Raw genomic sequence first — 15,258 nt, 5'->3', positions numbered from 1 at the left:
GCTTTTGGATCACAGGAGCCATTTGTTCAGCCATTCCTGCTTCTTGTACTTCTTATAACTCTTGGCAAACAACTGCATTATCAAACAACTGTTAGCTGGGGGTGGAGGTGACAACAAAACAGGATCCTAGTGAATCGGATTCCATTGTTAAAAGCCATGGAATTTATAGGTAAATTCCATCAACACATTTGGCTATGAAGGTATCCTGCTTTTCTTTCTGACCAAAGTATAAAAAAATTCCTTGTTTTAAATGTAAGCAATCACAAATAGTTAATGTTTGTTTAAACTTTTATTAAGAAACTAAAGCAAAAAAGAATTTCAAAAAATTAATATACAGAATTCTAATTTTAACAAATAAGAAATCTACACCAAGAACTAAATAGCAGAGTTTAGCGATATTCAAGAATAAAGGGGAATGGCTAAAATGCATTCACAGTCACTATTTTTTCCTTACAAGCCTCAGATTTGGACAGGATACAAAAATTTGGACAGGATACAAAAATTTTTCTCATCTATCTTTTGTTATTATAGCCTATAAATTCAGAGAAGGTGTTTTCTTCCTATAGCATATATGCAATATGCAATTCCCTGCCTACTGGGTTTGATGACATGGGTATACAGATGAATACATCAGAGATTCCTTCTTAATGTGTTTAAGGAAGATAAGACATGAACAAATAATAAATATAAATAAATTTATACAAGTTATAAAGTAATACAGCATGAGTTAAGTATAGATAAATACAAAGACTAGGAAACTTTAAGGAAGAAGAGATTACATTCAGCTAGAGAAACTGAGGAATGCTTTATTAGAATAACATTTGGGTTGGGTATGGGCTGTTCCTTCTCAGAAGGCTTTATAGTGGTTCTGACTGTGGTGATCTTGATTTCTAGAAAGTAATCTCAATACTGATCTTTAAAACTCAAGTTTCTATCAAACTGTTCATTTTTTAAAGCGATCAAAAATATAAATATTACAGTCTATATAAACAGCAGTTTGAGGACATAAATAAAAAGTTAATTATAATACCTACTATGTGGGTTAGGGCCCTATTATTTTCAAAACTCTCTCTGATCAAATCATATCTAAAAGGCAGAAGATGCCTAATCATAGAACCACGATTTTTAAGTATTCAACTGAGCAATACCTACTTGCTTTACATGCCTTGTCAAATGTATATCCAAAATTACAGGAATAAGAATGAAGGAGATGAAATCAGTGGTTTAACATTCAAAAGTCAGATAATGAAAAAATAATGGCAACTAAGAAATGATATATATTAACCACAGAACTCTTTGTATGAAAAGTTTTAATGAATTGTGAACCATTGACCATTACAGACTTTAAACCTTAATATTTCTTCTTTCCTGTGTGAAACCAGATAATTAAACCAGTCTATCTCAAGTATGACAGAAGACCATAGTATGAATAAGAGTAATGTTTTCTTACCCATCGCATGCTTCACTAAAGTTAAGAACCAAAGAGAGTGCTCCTAGTTTCCCAAGTCAACAGAGCAGATCCAATTACACATTTCTTCCTGATCACAGTTTCAGTTGAAATACAACAAATACAACTTTGCCTTTCAATAGCACTTTTTATCCACAGCACAAGCACTTTCCCATTATTTTCTTCTTTACCCTCAATATCCTTGTGAGGTAGTGAAGGGAGGGAGCAAGGATTTTTTTTGCAGATGAGAAAACTTAAGTTGTATTTTGATCAGTGGTTCTCAGCCTTGACAACATACTGAAATCATCTAGGAAGTTTTTTAAAATCCTTATGGTCATGTCATACCCCAGACCAACAAGAGAATCTTAGGGGTATGGCACCCAAATATCAATATTTTCCAAAATGCATATGACTCCAAAGTATAGCTAAGGTTGAGAACCACTGGTTTAGATTATTTATATTTAATATTCAGACATAACTGTCTTCTACTTAAGTGCTCTCTCAGTAGCAGTGAAAAAGAGACTCCATTTCCTCAAACACTGTAACAGTTTGTCTTAGTATTCTATACAACTACTATTGGTATCCAGTAACAATTTACCCGGTTATAAAGGAAAGCTCCTTACTCCCCTGACGCTCATGCTAAATAAGAACCTCCATTTTATAAAATTTGCAAATCAGATATTAAAGAATTTAAATCTCTGAGAGAAGAATGGCTTTTTGTTAAATATTTAGGCAATTATTTGATTCTAGGTTCAATATGCAATAACCACGTGTTTCTGTTTTTCACTCAGCACCTTCAAAACTTTGTTACAAATGAATGTTCACTAATAAGACAAAACATAAGATATAAAAAAAGCTCTGAGCAAAAGCTCTTGGAATTGATCATATCCCAATCTAGTTTTCTAATTAGTTCAATATTTATCCTGAATTAGGTCTCTTCTTTAGTTAAATTTTAAACTTTGCCAAACTGAGTTGTTCCACACCAAGAAAAAAATGCATTTCTGTAGCAGCTATATTCTCTAATACATTTAACATATAATTTCACTCTGTAGTATTAAATATGGTTTCTAGGAAGTTTCTTCCTTGATGTGGGTATCAAAAAGGACCTTTTACAGATTTCACCTTTAAGCAACATACCAAATATACAATAAATACTTGTGTACACTTTTTAGGTGGCAAAAATGAAATCTTTGCTCATGACTGAAATCCCTTGCTTCGTGGGAGTACTAATAATATTAACTCTCAAGGAGCAACCCAAGAACCCCAGCCAACTGCTTGCTGTCCCTAACTTTATTAGATGCAAAACAAAATATGCATATAGCAAAACCTAAAAAGTACAAAGATTCCACTTGCCTTAGTCAATTCTTATCACAAAGATGTATCTGAAACCATACAATTTATACTTTCATACAGAAAGATATTTGTTTCTTTTCTAACAAAAGAAAATTTCAGTTCATGTATGTTGAATTATTAATTTGAAAAAGTATTAGTGAAATCAGATTAGTCAAAAATTCTGAATAGGAATTAATGTTAAACTCTTCTACTACAATGAAACCTTCAAAATGTTGCCAACCTAAAGTTTCCAGCATAAGGTCTTTTATTTCAAGTCCCATGGGGGCAATTATCTATAATGAGATTAAGAACATTCTTAAGCTGGGTTCAGGCTGGCACTGTTTCAGGTGGGTGAGTAAACATTTTCTTGACAACCCCAATGACAAGTTTGAGGCTTAGACTGTTGCCTGATGTAAACAATATGAACTTAAAAAGATTATAATATCTACAGCATTATAAAGTTACAAAATAAAGGATCATTGATCAATTATTTTCTTAAGGTCTGTGACTAACAATTTTAATATTTGAGGCCTATAAGAACAAATGGCAACGTTCTTTATTCTTTTACAAGACACTTTCTCAGAAGGTCAAAAAAATAAAACCAGATACTATAAGATGCACATTATTATTATTACTGATATATGTATGATTAGAAATAGATTTGCCTTTCCTCAATCTTAGCCTGGAGACGAGGGACCTTTACAATAATTTTGATGGTTAAAAAAATAAATCAGACTGTAACAGTCATGGAAACTGTAAGCCAAATATAATACAAAACGAGCCAATACAACACATCTTCTCTTAAAATCCTCTTCTTTGTAGTTACCAAACTGTCCCTAATGTTTTTCTAATTTTGTACCATGTAGTGGTTTTTAAGAAACTGAACTAGAACAAAGCAACTCCTTTGCCCTGTTTTTTTTTAACAGTTTTTTTTTTTTTTTTTAACACACATACTGTATATACAACTTTTAAAATAGCTGCACAATTTTATATCTCACTGTTAGAGAAGTGCAGTCCAGGCAGACCATGCTTCTCAATATATTAAAAATATTAAATAAAACCCAACCAGTTTCATACTTTTCCAATAGTCAAGCTGGTTGGAAAAAAGGGTCTGGAGAAAAAACAGGCAGTTGTAAAACAGGATCAATCTTTCTTCACAAACACACTACTTAAAAACTCTTGCTAGTTCCTTATCTTATCCCTTTGACACCATCTCTATGATCTCACCTTAAAAGTTGGAAATAACACATTGTTAACTTAGAGACAAAATCTGTTGAAACATGCATATGTCAACTGCCCACTCAACCAACTGCAACCCTGAGGATTTTTCTGGCCCAGTAGAAAGAGGAAACACTAAGATCATCTCTGCTGTAGAGTTGCTTCTCCAGTTAACAATATCATGTGTTTTTCAGGATGTTTCGTGGGCATGCATGTATGACACTGTCACTTCATGATTCTACTTCCCACAAGCAGATATCTCCTCCACTCTGTCTTTCATCCCAAGAAAGCCACTGTCATCCATCCAAAGGTTTTCCAAGGTAAACCAAAGTCACTTCTGTGTTGCCATATACAGCAGAAACTGCTGGATATAAGCAGACCTTTGGAAGTCCTCTAAAGGCAACCCCCAGGAATTCATATCCACGTTCAAAAGCTAGAGTCTTATCTTCCATGTCCAAGATGACTCGAATTCTTTCTCCTATCTGCAAACAGACATCAAAAGAAGGTTAGAAGAAACCCATCAAAGGCATATCTAGAGGAAATCAAGTTGAAAATATTATTAAGAATATACATCTCAAAAGTTATCTAGAAAAACCAACAAAGTTATTTGGTCAGGGAGAAACATCAAGAAAAAGAACACACATCAATTTCATCACAAATGTTTTGATGGTCTTTTTTTAAACTTAAGACTTGTGTGGGATCAATATTTAATACTTAAAATTTTAATATTCTTTCTGAACAGTCCCAAGATTTTTTTAAGGGCTTTTTAAAGAAGGTTACCACTAAAACCTATAACTTGGCACATTTTACCAAAAAAGGCACTCTAAATTTTCTCAAATTACTACAGTAAATGCATACAATGGAATGTTATCCAACCTTAAAAAGAAATTTTAGTATATGCTACAACATGAGTGGACTTTGAAAACATTATGCTAAGAGAAATAAGCTAGACACAAAAATACAAGTATTATACTATTCCACTTATACCAAGCACCTGGAATATTCAAATTCACATAGACAGAAAATTGAATAGAGGTTACCAGAGGCTGGGGGAGGAAGAAATGTAGAGTTATTGTTCAGTGGGCACAGAGTTTATGCTGGGGATGATGAAAAAGTTTTGGATATATGTTGGGTATACACAGTGGGGATGGCTGCACAACACTGTGAATGTATTTAATGCCATTGAATTATACACTTACAAAAAGTTAATAATAAAGACTGTTGTGTATATTTCACCAAAATAAAAAAAATACTATAATAAAACATTTAGCCATTAAATTATACAAAGCAGTTCTACATACAATATGGAAATTATATAAATATGAATCATCAAATCTGGCTATAGGTTCTAAAGACACAAAATACACTTATTAAACAATCACTTTGCGGTCCACTACTCTGAAAGACCTGTTTGTTAAAAAAAAAAAAAGAGCAGCACTGGTTGTTAAACTAAATAGAAGCACAATTATCCAGTTCTTTTCACAAATGGAAAAGTAAGCAAAGAAGTAGCATGTTTTATCCTTATAATTTGCATATATTAGAGGTTGTTGTATCTATATACTTGGAGGCAGAAAGTCCTAACATTTTTCAATCAAAAATCATAATTGAACACTTTCCAGTTATGATATCCCTCAACTGCTATCATTACCTTCCTTCATTGTATTTCCTATCACAAACAACTACCAATATCTTTTTCTCTCTCTCTGCCCAACTCATAAATTTATCCCATTTTACGGACCTAAGAACTTCCAAACTACCAACATCACTACTTTACGAACAAAGCACAAACAACAACAAAAATTAGAAACAAAAAGCTAATATTCTGATGAGTATTTGTTGAGTCATTTTATATTATCTCATTTAATTCTCACATCACTCCTAGGAGTTATCCCTATTTTACAGAAGATGAAATAAGAAAACAGAACCACTCCCGATGAAATTTTCAAGTTTGCTTTACCTTTGAGCATATAGCAAGCACACAGCACAAGGAGTAGAAAGGCCAAGTGTTAGGTGCAGAGGACAAAATTTAGAGATAGCAGCGCAATTAGAAACTTAGAACTCCAGAAGCAATAAAACCACAAAGAGGGTGAGCCCCAAAATAAACTGCCCAAATCCTTGTGTGAGGACTGCATTACACAAACACAGGGAAAACCCCCAGGGAACCAGGCAGAAAAAGCAGCAGCTAGAAGCCAAAAAATGGCAACCCACTCCAGTGTTCTTGCCTGGAGAATCCCAGGGACAGAGGAGCCTGGTGGGCTGCCGTCTATGGGGTCGCACAGAGTCGGACACGACTGAAGTGACTTAGCAGCAGCAGAAGCCAAAAAAACTCAACAAAGACATTAACTGCTATATACAGTTTCAGTCCAGGCAAGTTAACTGCCTACTAGAAGAAGAAAACCTACAGTTTTCAGAACAAAGCAGTTTCTAAAGGAACAAAACATTTCAGAGTTATTGTATTGTTTACCAGGTCCAGTTTTCAATTAAAAAATGAATGGATATGAAAAGAAGCAGGACAGTACAACTTATACCCATGGAGAAAAAAGGAGTCAGTAGAAAGAGTCCAAGTGGGCCCTAGATGTTGAATTTGGAAAAGACTTCCAAGTAGTTATTATAAAATATATACATATATTAAAAATAAGAACTAAAGAAAAACACAGTATTAACAAATGAACAGACATCTCAGTAGAGAAATGGAAAGCATAAAAATGAACCAAATGAAAATTTTAGAGCTCAGGGGCACAATAACCAAAATTCACCAGCCTGACTCAATAGCGTTGAAATGACCATAGAGTTTAAATGACAAGAAGGAAAAAAAAAAACAACTATGAATTTAAAGTCAGAACAACAGAAATTAATAAATCCAAAAAACAGAGAGAAAAAGGGACATAGCTCCAGAGGCACAGAGACAAGGAGAATATCAAGCAGTCCAACAATTACATTAAATATAAATGGACTAACTACTTAAATCAAAAGATTGGGTTAGATACATAATTATAAGCAGTCTGGGGGACTCATTTTAAATATAAAGACAGAATAAATGTAAAAGGATGAGGGGAAGGAGGTACTCTGCAATAGTAAACCTAAGAAACTTGGACTGGCTGTACTGACATAAGACAAAATAGACATAAAGACAAGGAATATTACTAGAGTCAAAGAAGGTCATTTCGGGTTTCTTTGGTGGCTCAGTGTAAAGAATCTGCCTGCCAGTACGGGAGACATGGGTTCAATCAATCTCTGATCCTGGAAGATCCCACATGCTGCCGAGCAACGAGGTCTGTGTACCACAACTATTGAGCCTGTACTCTGGAGCCCAGGGGCTGCAACTGCCTAGCCCACGTGCCCCAACTACTGAAGTCTACGCACCCTAGAGCCCGTGCTGCACAAGAGAAGCCACGGCAATGAGGAGCCCACACACCTCAACTAGAGAGAAGCTCCTGCTCACTGAAACTAGAGAAAAGTCTGTGCAGCAATGAAGACCCAGCATAGAAATAAACTTTTTCTAAAAAAAGATTAACAATTATAAATATGCACCTAATAACAATTTCAAAACACATAAAGCAAAAACTCACAAAACTGAAAGTATAGATAAATCAACAATTATAGTTGGAGATTTTAATAGTCCTTAGTAAACGACAAAACAGGTAGAAGAAAAATACAGAAAGCAGAAGACATAAATATTGTTAACCAATTTGACCTAATTGTCTTTAATAGATTATTCCATCCAGCAACAGTATATATTCAAGTACACATGGACATTCATCAGGATAAACCATATGCTGGGAATAAAACATGTCTCAATAAATTTAAAAGGACTGAAATCATATAGAGTATGTTCTTTGAAAAACAAAGAATAAAGGATTTTCACTTCAAAATCACGGCTAGTGACAGAACTTTATCTTCAATGATTATTAAGTCCAGACATCCCTCTCCTTAGTGTATCTGTAGAGCCTGAAAGAACAGTAAGGAAAGGATTCTATGAAAGAAAATCTTCCATACTTTTATACCTCTGGAAATGGGATATATTTTTAGTTCTTCTACTTTATTATGCTTGACTTGAGGTCAATACTAAGGCTAGAGCTTTCAAACCACATGTCCCTCTAAAATGTGCCATCTATAATTCTTTAAAATTTCCAACTTATCAGATTATTATTTTCTAGATTCTGCTGAATCTATGGTGATCATATAGCTTTTACAAATAGGAACTATAATTTTGATCCTAGAATAAAATGAATATGGGTGAAGGTTAAGATGAAAAGAATTTTAAAATGCAGTAGTTTGGTCCAGTAGTTAAGGTTCTGTGCTTCCGCTGCAGGGAGCAGAGGTTTGATCCCTGGTCGGGGAACTAAGATCCTACATGCCATGTGGTGGGCCAAAAAACAAAAATTAAAAATGCAGTAGTTTGCCTGAACTTGCCTATCTTTATAGAAATCATTGACACCCCCACAGGCTTTGAATACAATCCACACGTCAGTAAGTAGCAGAGAAGAAGTATGTACATACATGCACAAAGGTGCAATTGTGGGGGTGAGGTATCTAGAAAAAGTAATTTAGATGTGCCGTGTTGTAAGAAAGATTACAGTCCAGAGTACAAGCTGGCAAACTATGGCTCCTGGGCCAAATCTGGCTTGCAGTGTATAAATAAGGTTTTACTAGAATAATAAACAACAGAGTTGAACAGTTATGAGAGACAGTATGGACCACAAAGTCTAAATATTTACTATCTGACCCTGTACAGAAAAAGTTTGCCAACCTGATTTAAAGTAAAGACAGATTGCTCAGGGTGAATATGTATAAGGAAAAAATTATTAAGATACTAAAAGATAATCAGAGTAGCCAAAAAAGGCCAGTTACACTATTTAAAAATTACCAAAAAGACAAATAATGCTGCTATATAAAACTTTGTAAATTTAAAACAAATTAAGGCATGATTTAACAAAGGCTCACTTTTCAGAAAATTCTCGGTTTCTCACCTGATATTTTGGTGCATTGTTGCATTGCGGAAAACTGCCATTGACTTCTCCATTATGTAGTAGGTTATTGTCCACTAGATTCCAGCCCCAGCTCTGGTCGTCACTGCCCAGCAATGCCACATAGCCTTGGCACTGCATGGGGGCTCGTTTTGTAGCAATTCCAATCACTGCCACAGTGCCCAGAGGGCCCTCCCACCACACTTCCCATGCATGGCGGCCCTCACTGAAACCGATCTTGGTCCTTGCACCATCAGTGCTCTGAGCGATGGGGTTTCGATGTAAAGTAAAGCCGTTCTTCTTAATGTAGACATTCCTGGAGCAGTCATTAGTGCTGAAAGCATGCTGGAAAGCACGTATCTGAAAAGATGAAAAGACCAGAGAAAGAGAATTTTATTTTTCTTAAACATTAAAAAGTACCCAAACTTTAGGGTACATGTTTTTAAACAATAAAATTATATATTTTAAGTAATACAATAACTACGTCTCAAAAATGGCTCATTTTGGGGATGAGACACTAACATAATAAATTACACAACATTAAAGATAAAACTGCCAACTGTTTCATTATTGATCAAAATTCTAAATCGCTGTATAATTTCTCCAAATATACTTCTTAAGACATCAAAAGATATACACAGAAATCCTTATATTTTAGAGGGAATACTGAGATGTTTTGCGATGACATAATGATATTTGGGAATTGCTTTGAAATACCCAAGAGTGGAGTGGGAGATTGGACAGGGTAAACATGAAACTAGACTGCCCACGAGTTAATCATTGGTAAAGCTTGGTGATGGGTACAGGGAGGTTGTTTCCTCTACTCTGGCTTATAGTTCATATTTTTACATTAAAAAGTTCAAATATGTACAGTTTTCATGTAGGCAATGCTGTCATCAAAAAGAACAGTATTTTAAGTAAAACAGGGAACTCAGTCACATTAGCTATGAGAAATTTTAATAACCACAAACTATCTTAGATCCTCTGCCTCCTTGCTAGGTATTACTCATGCACTAAGACATCACCACTCTCATTTTACCAAATCAAATAATCCCCTAGATAGCATCTAAATTCAACCACTAAAATTTATAAAGAGATAGTCATTAACAGCAGCTACCATTAACAGGTTAGTTGACTTTCGGTAATTACTAGTCTTTGAAGCTTCCAAAATAAAGACAGTAAGAAAATTGTTATTACTATATCATTTCTCATGTTTTGGACTTCCCTGGTGCCTCAGACGGTAAAGCATCTGCCTACAATGCGGGAGACCCGGGTTCGATCCCTGGGTCGGGAAGATCCTCTGGAGAAGGAAATGGCAGCCCACTCCAGTACTCTTGCCTGGAGAATCCCATGGATGGAGGAGCCTGGTAGGCTATAGTCCATGGGGTTGCAAAGAGTTAGACACGACTGAGCAACTTCACTCACTCACTCTCATGTTTTAATAACTTAGAGCTTTTTGGTCTGTATGTTTTTCAGAAATCCCTTCTTTACTCAAACTGTGCAGAAGCAGTTGAAGGCTAGGACCTATTGCTTTAGTTAACCTGAGAAATCAATTCCAGAATCAGAATTTCATCATAGGAAAGACCTTAAGACCTTTACCTAGTTAAACTCAGGAATTAGGACACAGGCATAAAAGTCAACGTGTAGTTAGCATAAGCGTCTCACAGGTAAGTCAGGCACCCAGTGCCCTCATCCAGTGTGCCATCCCCTCTGCCGTCAGTGAGCACTTCACTGTTTAACTGTTGTACGCCATCAGGTCGCAGATTAAAACAAAAACAAAAACCCTCTTTGGTTCAGGCGTCCCATGTTTTCATAAGGGGGATGTAAACCTGAAGTATACCTAATTTTTTTCTGTACCTAGTCTTACTATAACAACCTGAAAGTGCTATATACATCCCAACCATTTGATTCTAGCCAAACATATCTAATCTAACCTAAATTTATCAAACTTTTACAGGAAATACAGAGGACAGAGAACATGTTAAGCAAAACCACAGGAATGAAATCAGCAAAATCCAGACTGAGGATTACTCTCTACAAGGTAAACACCTGGGTTTCTTCAAGAAATAAACTGCAGGGGTGAGAGGTGGGAGAGATGGAAGGTGTATCTGCAGACTAAATTAGCCTTAAGTGACATATCAACTGTCACGAGAACCTTACATAGATCTTGCTTACATAAACTGAAAATTAAAGACACAACATTTGACAATTTTATGAGAAAACTGGAATTTGAATGCCGCACTTCCCATATTAAGGGGTTATTTATTTATATACTACAGATGTAATAACGGTATTGGGATTAAGTGTCCTTTTAGAGATAATGTGAAAAATCTTATAAAATGGAAAATACACAAATAAAAAGTCTATAGCTCTTGTTATACAGTCTCATACACAATATGGATTTTGCATTATAGCAATTACAATTAGATGTCAAGTATGACTGGAATAACTAATGTTACTTGGTAATATGTAAAATACAAACTTCTAAAAATAAGTCAAATCCTAATTAGACTGACAACTCCAAATGTTTTCCAGTTTTACACTGGCCCAAGCCTGTTCTTATCCTTTTCTCAGTTAACCTCGCTCCTGGAAATCGTATTTGACTCTTCCTTGTTCTTCATCCCACCTCACCCAGTCAGTTGTCCATCTATGTGGACTTGTTTTCTTGCAATTTCTCTCCCAGTTATCCTCTTCTCTGCTCCATACACTTATTCTGATCTTGAATACCTCTGGTACAGCAACCAACCCCTGCCTTCTTGAATTCATCTTATGGACTACTAGTTTTTCTAAAGCACAGGTCTTACTTTGTCATTTCTTTGTTCAAATTTCTGTGGTTTCCAGCTGTAAAACAAAGCCTAAACTACAGACTGAAGCCTTATGTCAAGGACCTCCATGATATCTCTAGTTTCAGCTTACCTTTACATCATATCTCCCACTACAATTCAATCTAACTAAACTATTTTATATCTTTAGCCTTCCCTCTAAGCTACAAACTGTAACAGATGCCTATCTAAAAACTCTTGATGTCTTAACACTGTAAATTCTGTGCTACCAAAACTGAACTCATTGTTATTCCTCCAAAATCTAGCCCAGGTAATCCCTATATTACGTAAGCCAGATACCTAGAAGTCATCCTGAGCACCTCCCTCTTCCTCACCCTGATTTCAAATCTACTGCCAAGTCCTGTAGCTTTTATTTCCTAAATTTCTCACCATCTCTTGTTCTACATACTTACTACTATACATATTTCTAAGGTTCCCCTCCAATTGGTTGTCCATTCTTAAGTCATAATAACCTCTTAAAAATGGAAAACTATCATATCACCAAGCCCCATACTCCTAACTCTCCTTCACTTACAATTTAAAATGGCTTCCTTTTGTTTGGCTCCAGTCCACCTCTTCCATCTTTATCAAATTTGCCTCAATTTTGCTCTCTGTGGTCCAGCCACATTGATTACTTTCTGTCACTCATACTCACCAGATTCCCTCCTAGAAGGCTCTTCTCTCTCTCTTTGGCCTATTTATCCTTTTTTTTTCTGGGTCTCAGCATTATTTTCTCAGAGAAAGCCTTTCCTGACCTCGCTACTTAGGTCAAATTCTCCACTGTTGACATTCAGAGCACCATGGATCTAACCTTCATAGGACTCCTCACAAATGCAATTTTACAACTGTGTGACTATTTGATAAATACCCACTTCCCCTCACTGGATTAGCGCTATATGGGAAAGCATCCATAGCATTTGTATTTGTTTTTATTCAGCATTGCATCTGAAAAACTGAACATAGTACCTAACATTCACTTTTTTTTAATAAAAATATATACTATTCAAATCCTCTGCTTTCCACTGTCTTGCTTTTTGTTCAGAGTATTTCCTCTTAGTAAAATGTTCATATCCTCCCCATCTTTAAAATTCAGCTTAAATACAATCTCAATCTCAACCCTTCTAAAGCTGTTCACTCAACTTGTGAATTTCCTTCACTAAACTTCTAGTTTCTAACTAATAACCACTAGTTATTTCTATACATTTTTTTTCCCTCTTCTCCTAGACTGAGGACTTTCATACTAGGCTACGTATATCCTTTTGAATTAATCTTTTATCTTCAAGATATTCAAGAAAACTCCGGCAACATCTGAATGCACAAGTCTATAATACCTACAGTGCAAGTAGTACAAAGGCATACAAAGTATTAAAATTTATAACCCTTTGCAAGGATACAGAAAAACAGGTAAAATAGGCTGCCTCCAACCTGGATGGTGGGGGTATAAGGACTAAAGGAAGACATTTTGCTTTTAGATCACTTTGCTTCTTTTGAACACTGACTCACATGAATACATTATTTATTACATATTATTACATGAATCTTGAATCATGTGAACATGTCTATTACAGGCCAACTACAAAAATGTCTTAATTTAAAATAAGTAAAAATAATAAACTTTATGGAAAAGTAAAAACTAAATAAGATTCATGAAACCTAAATGTTTATTAGGCACAGTAAGACAAAATTGCAATCTTCTGCCCTCTACTATATGAATTACAATTATTATCCATTGAGCATCTACTAACTGTCCTTGCAACTTATCATGTTATTTCACTTAATAAACAATTTGACATATTTAAAAGTAGTAATCCTTATCCTAACCTTATTAAACTGAAACCTATTTTATTACAGAAGAATACATTTTACATTTATTTCACATGTTTTCCCTTTTTTAGTTGTTAATGTATTTTTATGTTTACCATATTCTAGATCAGACTTTATCCTCTCTCATGTATACTCTTGGTGACTGCAATCCTAAATAGCTGTATCCATCCAAACTGAACTCAAGTTTACAGCCATTTGTTTATATTGCTTGAGGAATGCTCTCAGTCCTACTAAGATCTGCTACTTGTCATTTTTATTTGTATATGAAAGCAAGACTAAGCACAAGAGTCTGGCAGCGGGGGGGGAAAAGGCACCAAAAATGGAAACAGCATGTTGGATGACAAACAGAACATAAGAGACACACCAGCAAGGTGGGACTATGAAAAAGTTGGCAAGGCAATAGCCAATAACAGTGGGACATGGCAATATTATGACTGTTAAGTGGCACCAATGGTACGATGTTCTATTCAAAGCCTGTATCTTTAAAGTTAGCAGATGCCTTGGACCACACTTATTTCTAAGCCTGTAACATAGCGGAGGGAATTCAAGGTCCTTGGGCAAAAATAAAAGTTATAAATCAGAGCTTGGAAAACGTGAGGTGAAAGCAAAAATCTTAGAAACTAAGTCAATAAGGCAGCCGAGATGATCTAATAAAGGACAGAGAGAAAAATAGGATTAGAGTATTGAAAGCTACAACAATGGCCTGTTTTTAAGGGGATAGACGGTGGAAAGTAGCATGATGGAAACCAAGGATGGAAAACCATCTGATCCTTTAAAAAGTACATCACGGAAGTGGGGTGGGTTAAGGAGCAGAACTTCAACCCAAAGAGATCTTTATGGCGGGGGAGGCGAGGTAAGGTACTGACTGGAGCGGTGGAAAGGCGCTTCTGACTCAGAAGCTTAGCTGAGAAATACTGAGAGCTGCGCGGAGAAGCGGGACAGGGGGCAGCGGCGTGGCGCGGGGCTCCCTCACCTTGGCCTTGTAGCTGGGCAGGTTGCAGAGGATGTCCGTGCGCAGAGCCTCCTCTGCCAGGCTGCGGGCGCACAGGCTCCGCCACACCTCGCTGTTCTCATCGCCGTGCAGGCAGCGGTACCAGTGCTTGCACACCAGGGCGCAGCTCCGCAGCTCGGACAGCTCCAGGTAGGAGAACACCAACTCCAGCACCCGGCTGGGCAACCGGCCCCCGGCCCCAGAGCCCGAGCCGGCGCCCGCGCCGCCGCCGCTACAGCCAGCGCCGCCCGAAGCTGCCCCAGCCCCCGGGGCCGGCGCCGCCATCGCCTCACCAGCCGGCCCGAGGGCCGCCGCCGCCGCCGCCTCCCCCCGTCTCTGCTCCAGAGGCCAAGCCTCGCCTTGAGACCGGAGCAGCTCGCTCACCGCCCCTTTCACAGCTAACCGCCCGGCCCCTCCAAACCACTCCCGCCCCTGCCCCGGGGCGTCCGCCGCGCGCCCCGCCTCACTGAGGGCAGACGCACCGACTGCACGGGCGTCCCCCGCCCCTCCCCCGCGGCTCAGCGCGGTCGCCGGAACCGCCCGACTCGTACGGCCTCCCCGCGGCGCGCCCGTGGCTCCGCCATACGGGTTGAGGGCACGAAGCAAGGACGCACGCCCAGCTCGCGCGGTTCCTCTCGGCCCCGGATGTGACTATTT

General features: G+C 37.3%; 1 protein-coding gene across 1 annotated transcript; it reads right to left on the bottom strand.

Annotated features, from left to right (window-relative positions):
* Nucleotides 1-270: 270 nt before the first annotated feature.
* FBXO45 (F-box protein 45) lies at nt 271-15,231 on the bottom strand. The gene is made up of 3 exons (XM_027537330.1): nt 14,584-15,231; nt 8,968-9,324; nt 271-4,479 (listed from the first exon to the last, which is right to left on the bottom strand). Exons 1-3 carry the CDS (start codon nt 14,884-14,886, stop codon nt 4,294-4,296), a joined length of 846 nt encoding a protein of 281 aa, XP_027393131.1. The 5' UTR covers nt 14,887-15,231; the 3' UTR covers nt 271-4,293.
* Nucleotides 15,232-15,258: the final 27 nt, after the last annotated feature.

Source organism: Bos indicus x Bos taurus, chromosome 1 (genome assembly GCF_003369695.1).
Source record: "Bos indicus x Bos taurus breed Angus x Brahman F1 hybrid chromosome 1, Bos_hybrid_MaternalHap_v2.0, whole genome shotgun sequence".
Classification (NCBI taxonomy): Eukaryota; Metazoa; Chordata; class Mammalia; order Artiodactyla; family Bovidae; genus Bos; species Bos indicus x Bos taurus.
This window is presented reverse-complemented; position numbering and strand designations above follow the sequence as displayed.

Bases quoted from the DNA above. Each gene is read 5' to 3' on its own strand.
- FBXO45 (XM_027537330.1), bottom strand. From the start codon at position 14,886: ATGGCGGCGCCGGCCCCGGGGGCTGGGGCAGCTTCGGGCGGCGCTGGC. The intron at 9,325-14,583 runs GTGAGGGAGCCC...TCATCTTTTCAG, and splicing joins TGCCCAGCTACAAGGCCAAG to ATACGTGCTTTCCAGCATGC. The intron at 4,480-8,967 runs GTGAGAAACCGA...GTCTGTTTGCAG, and splicing joins ACAATGCACCAAAATATCAG to ATAGGAGAAAGAATTCGAGT.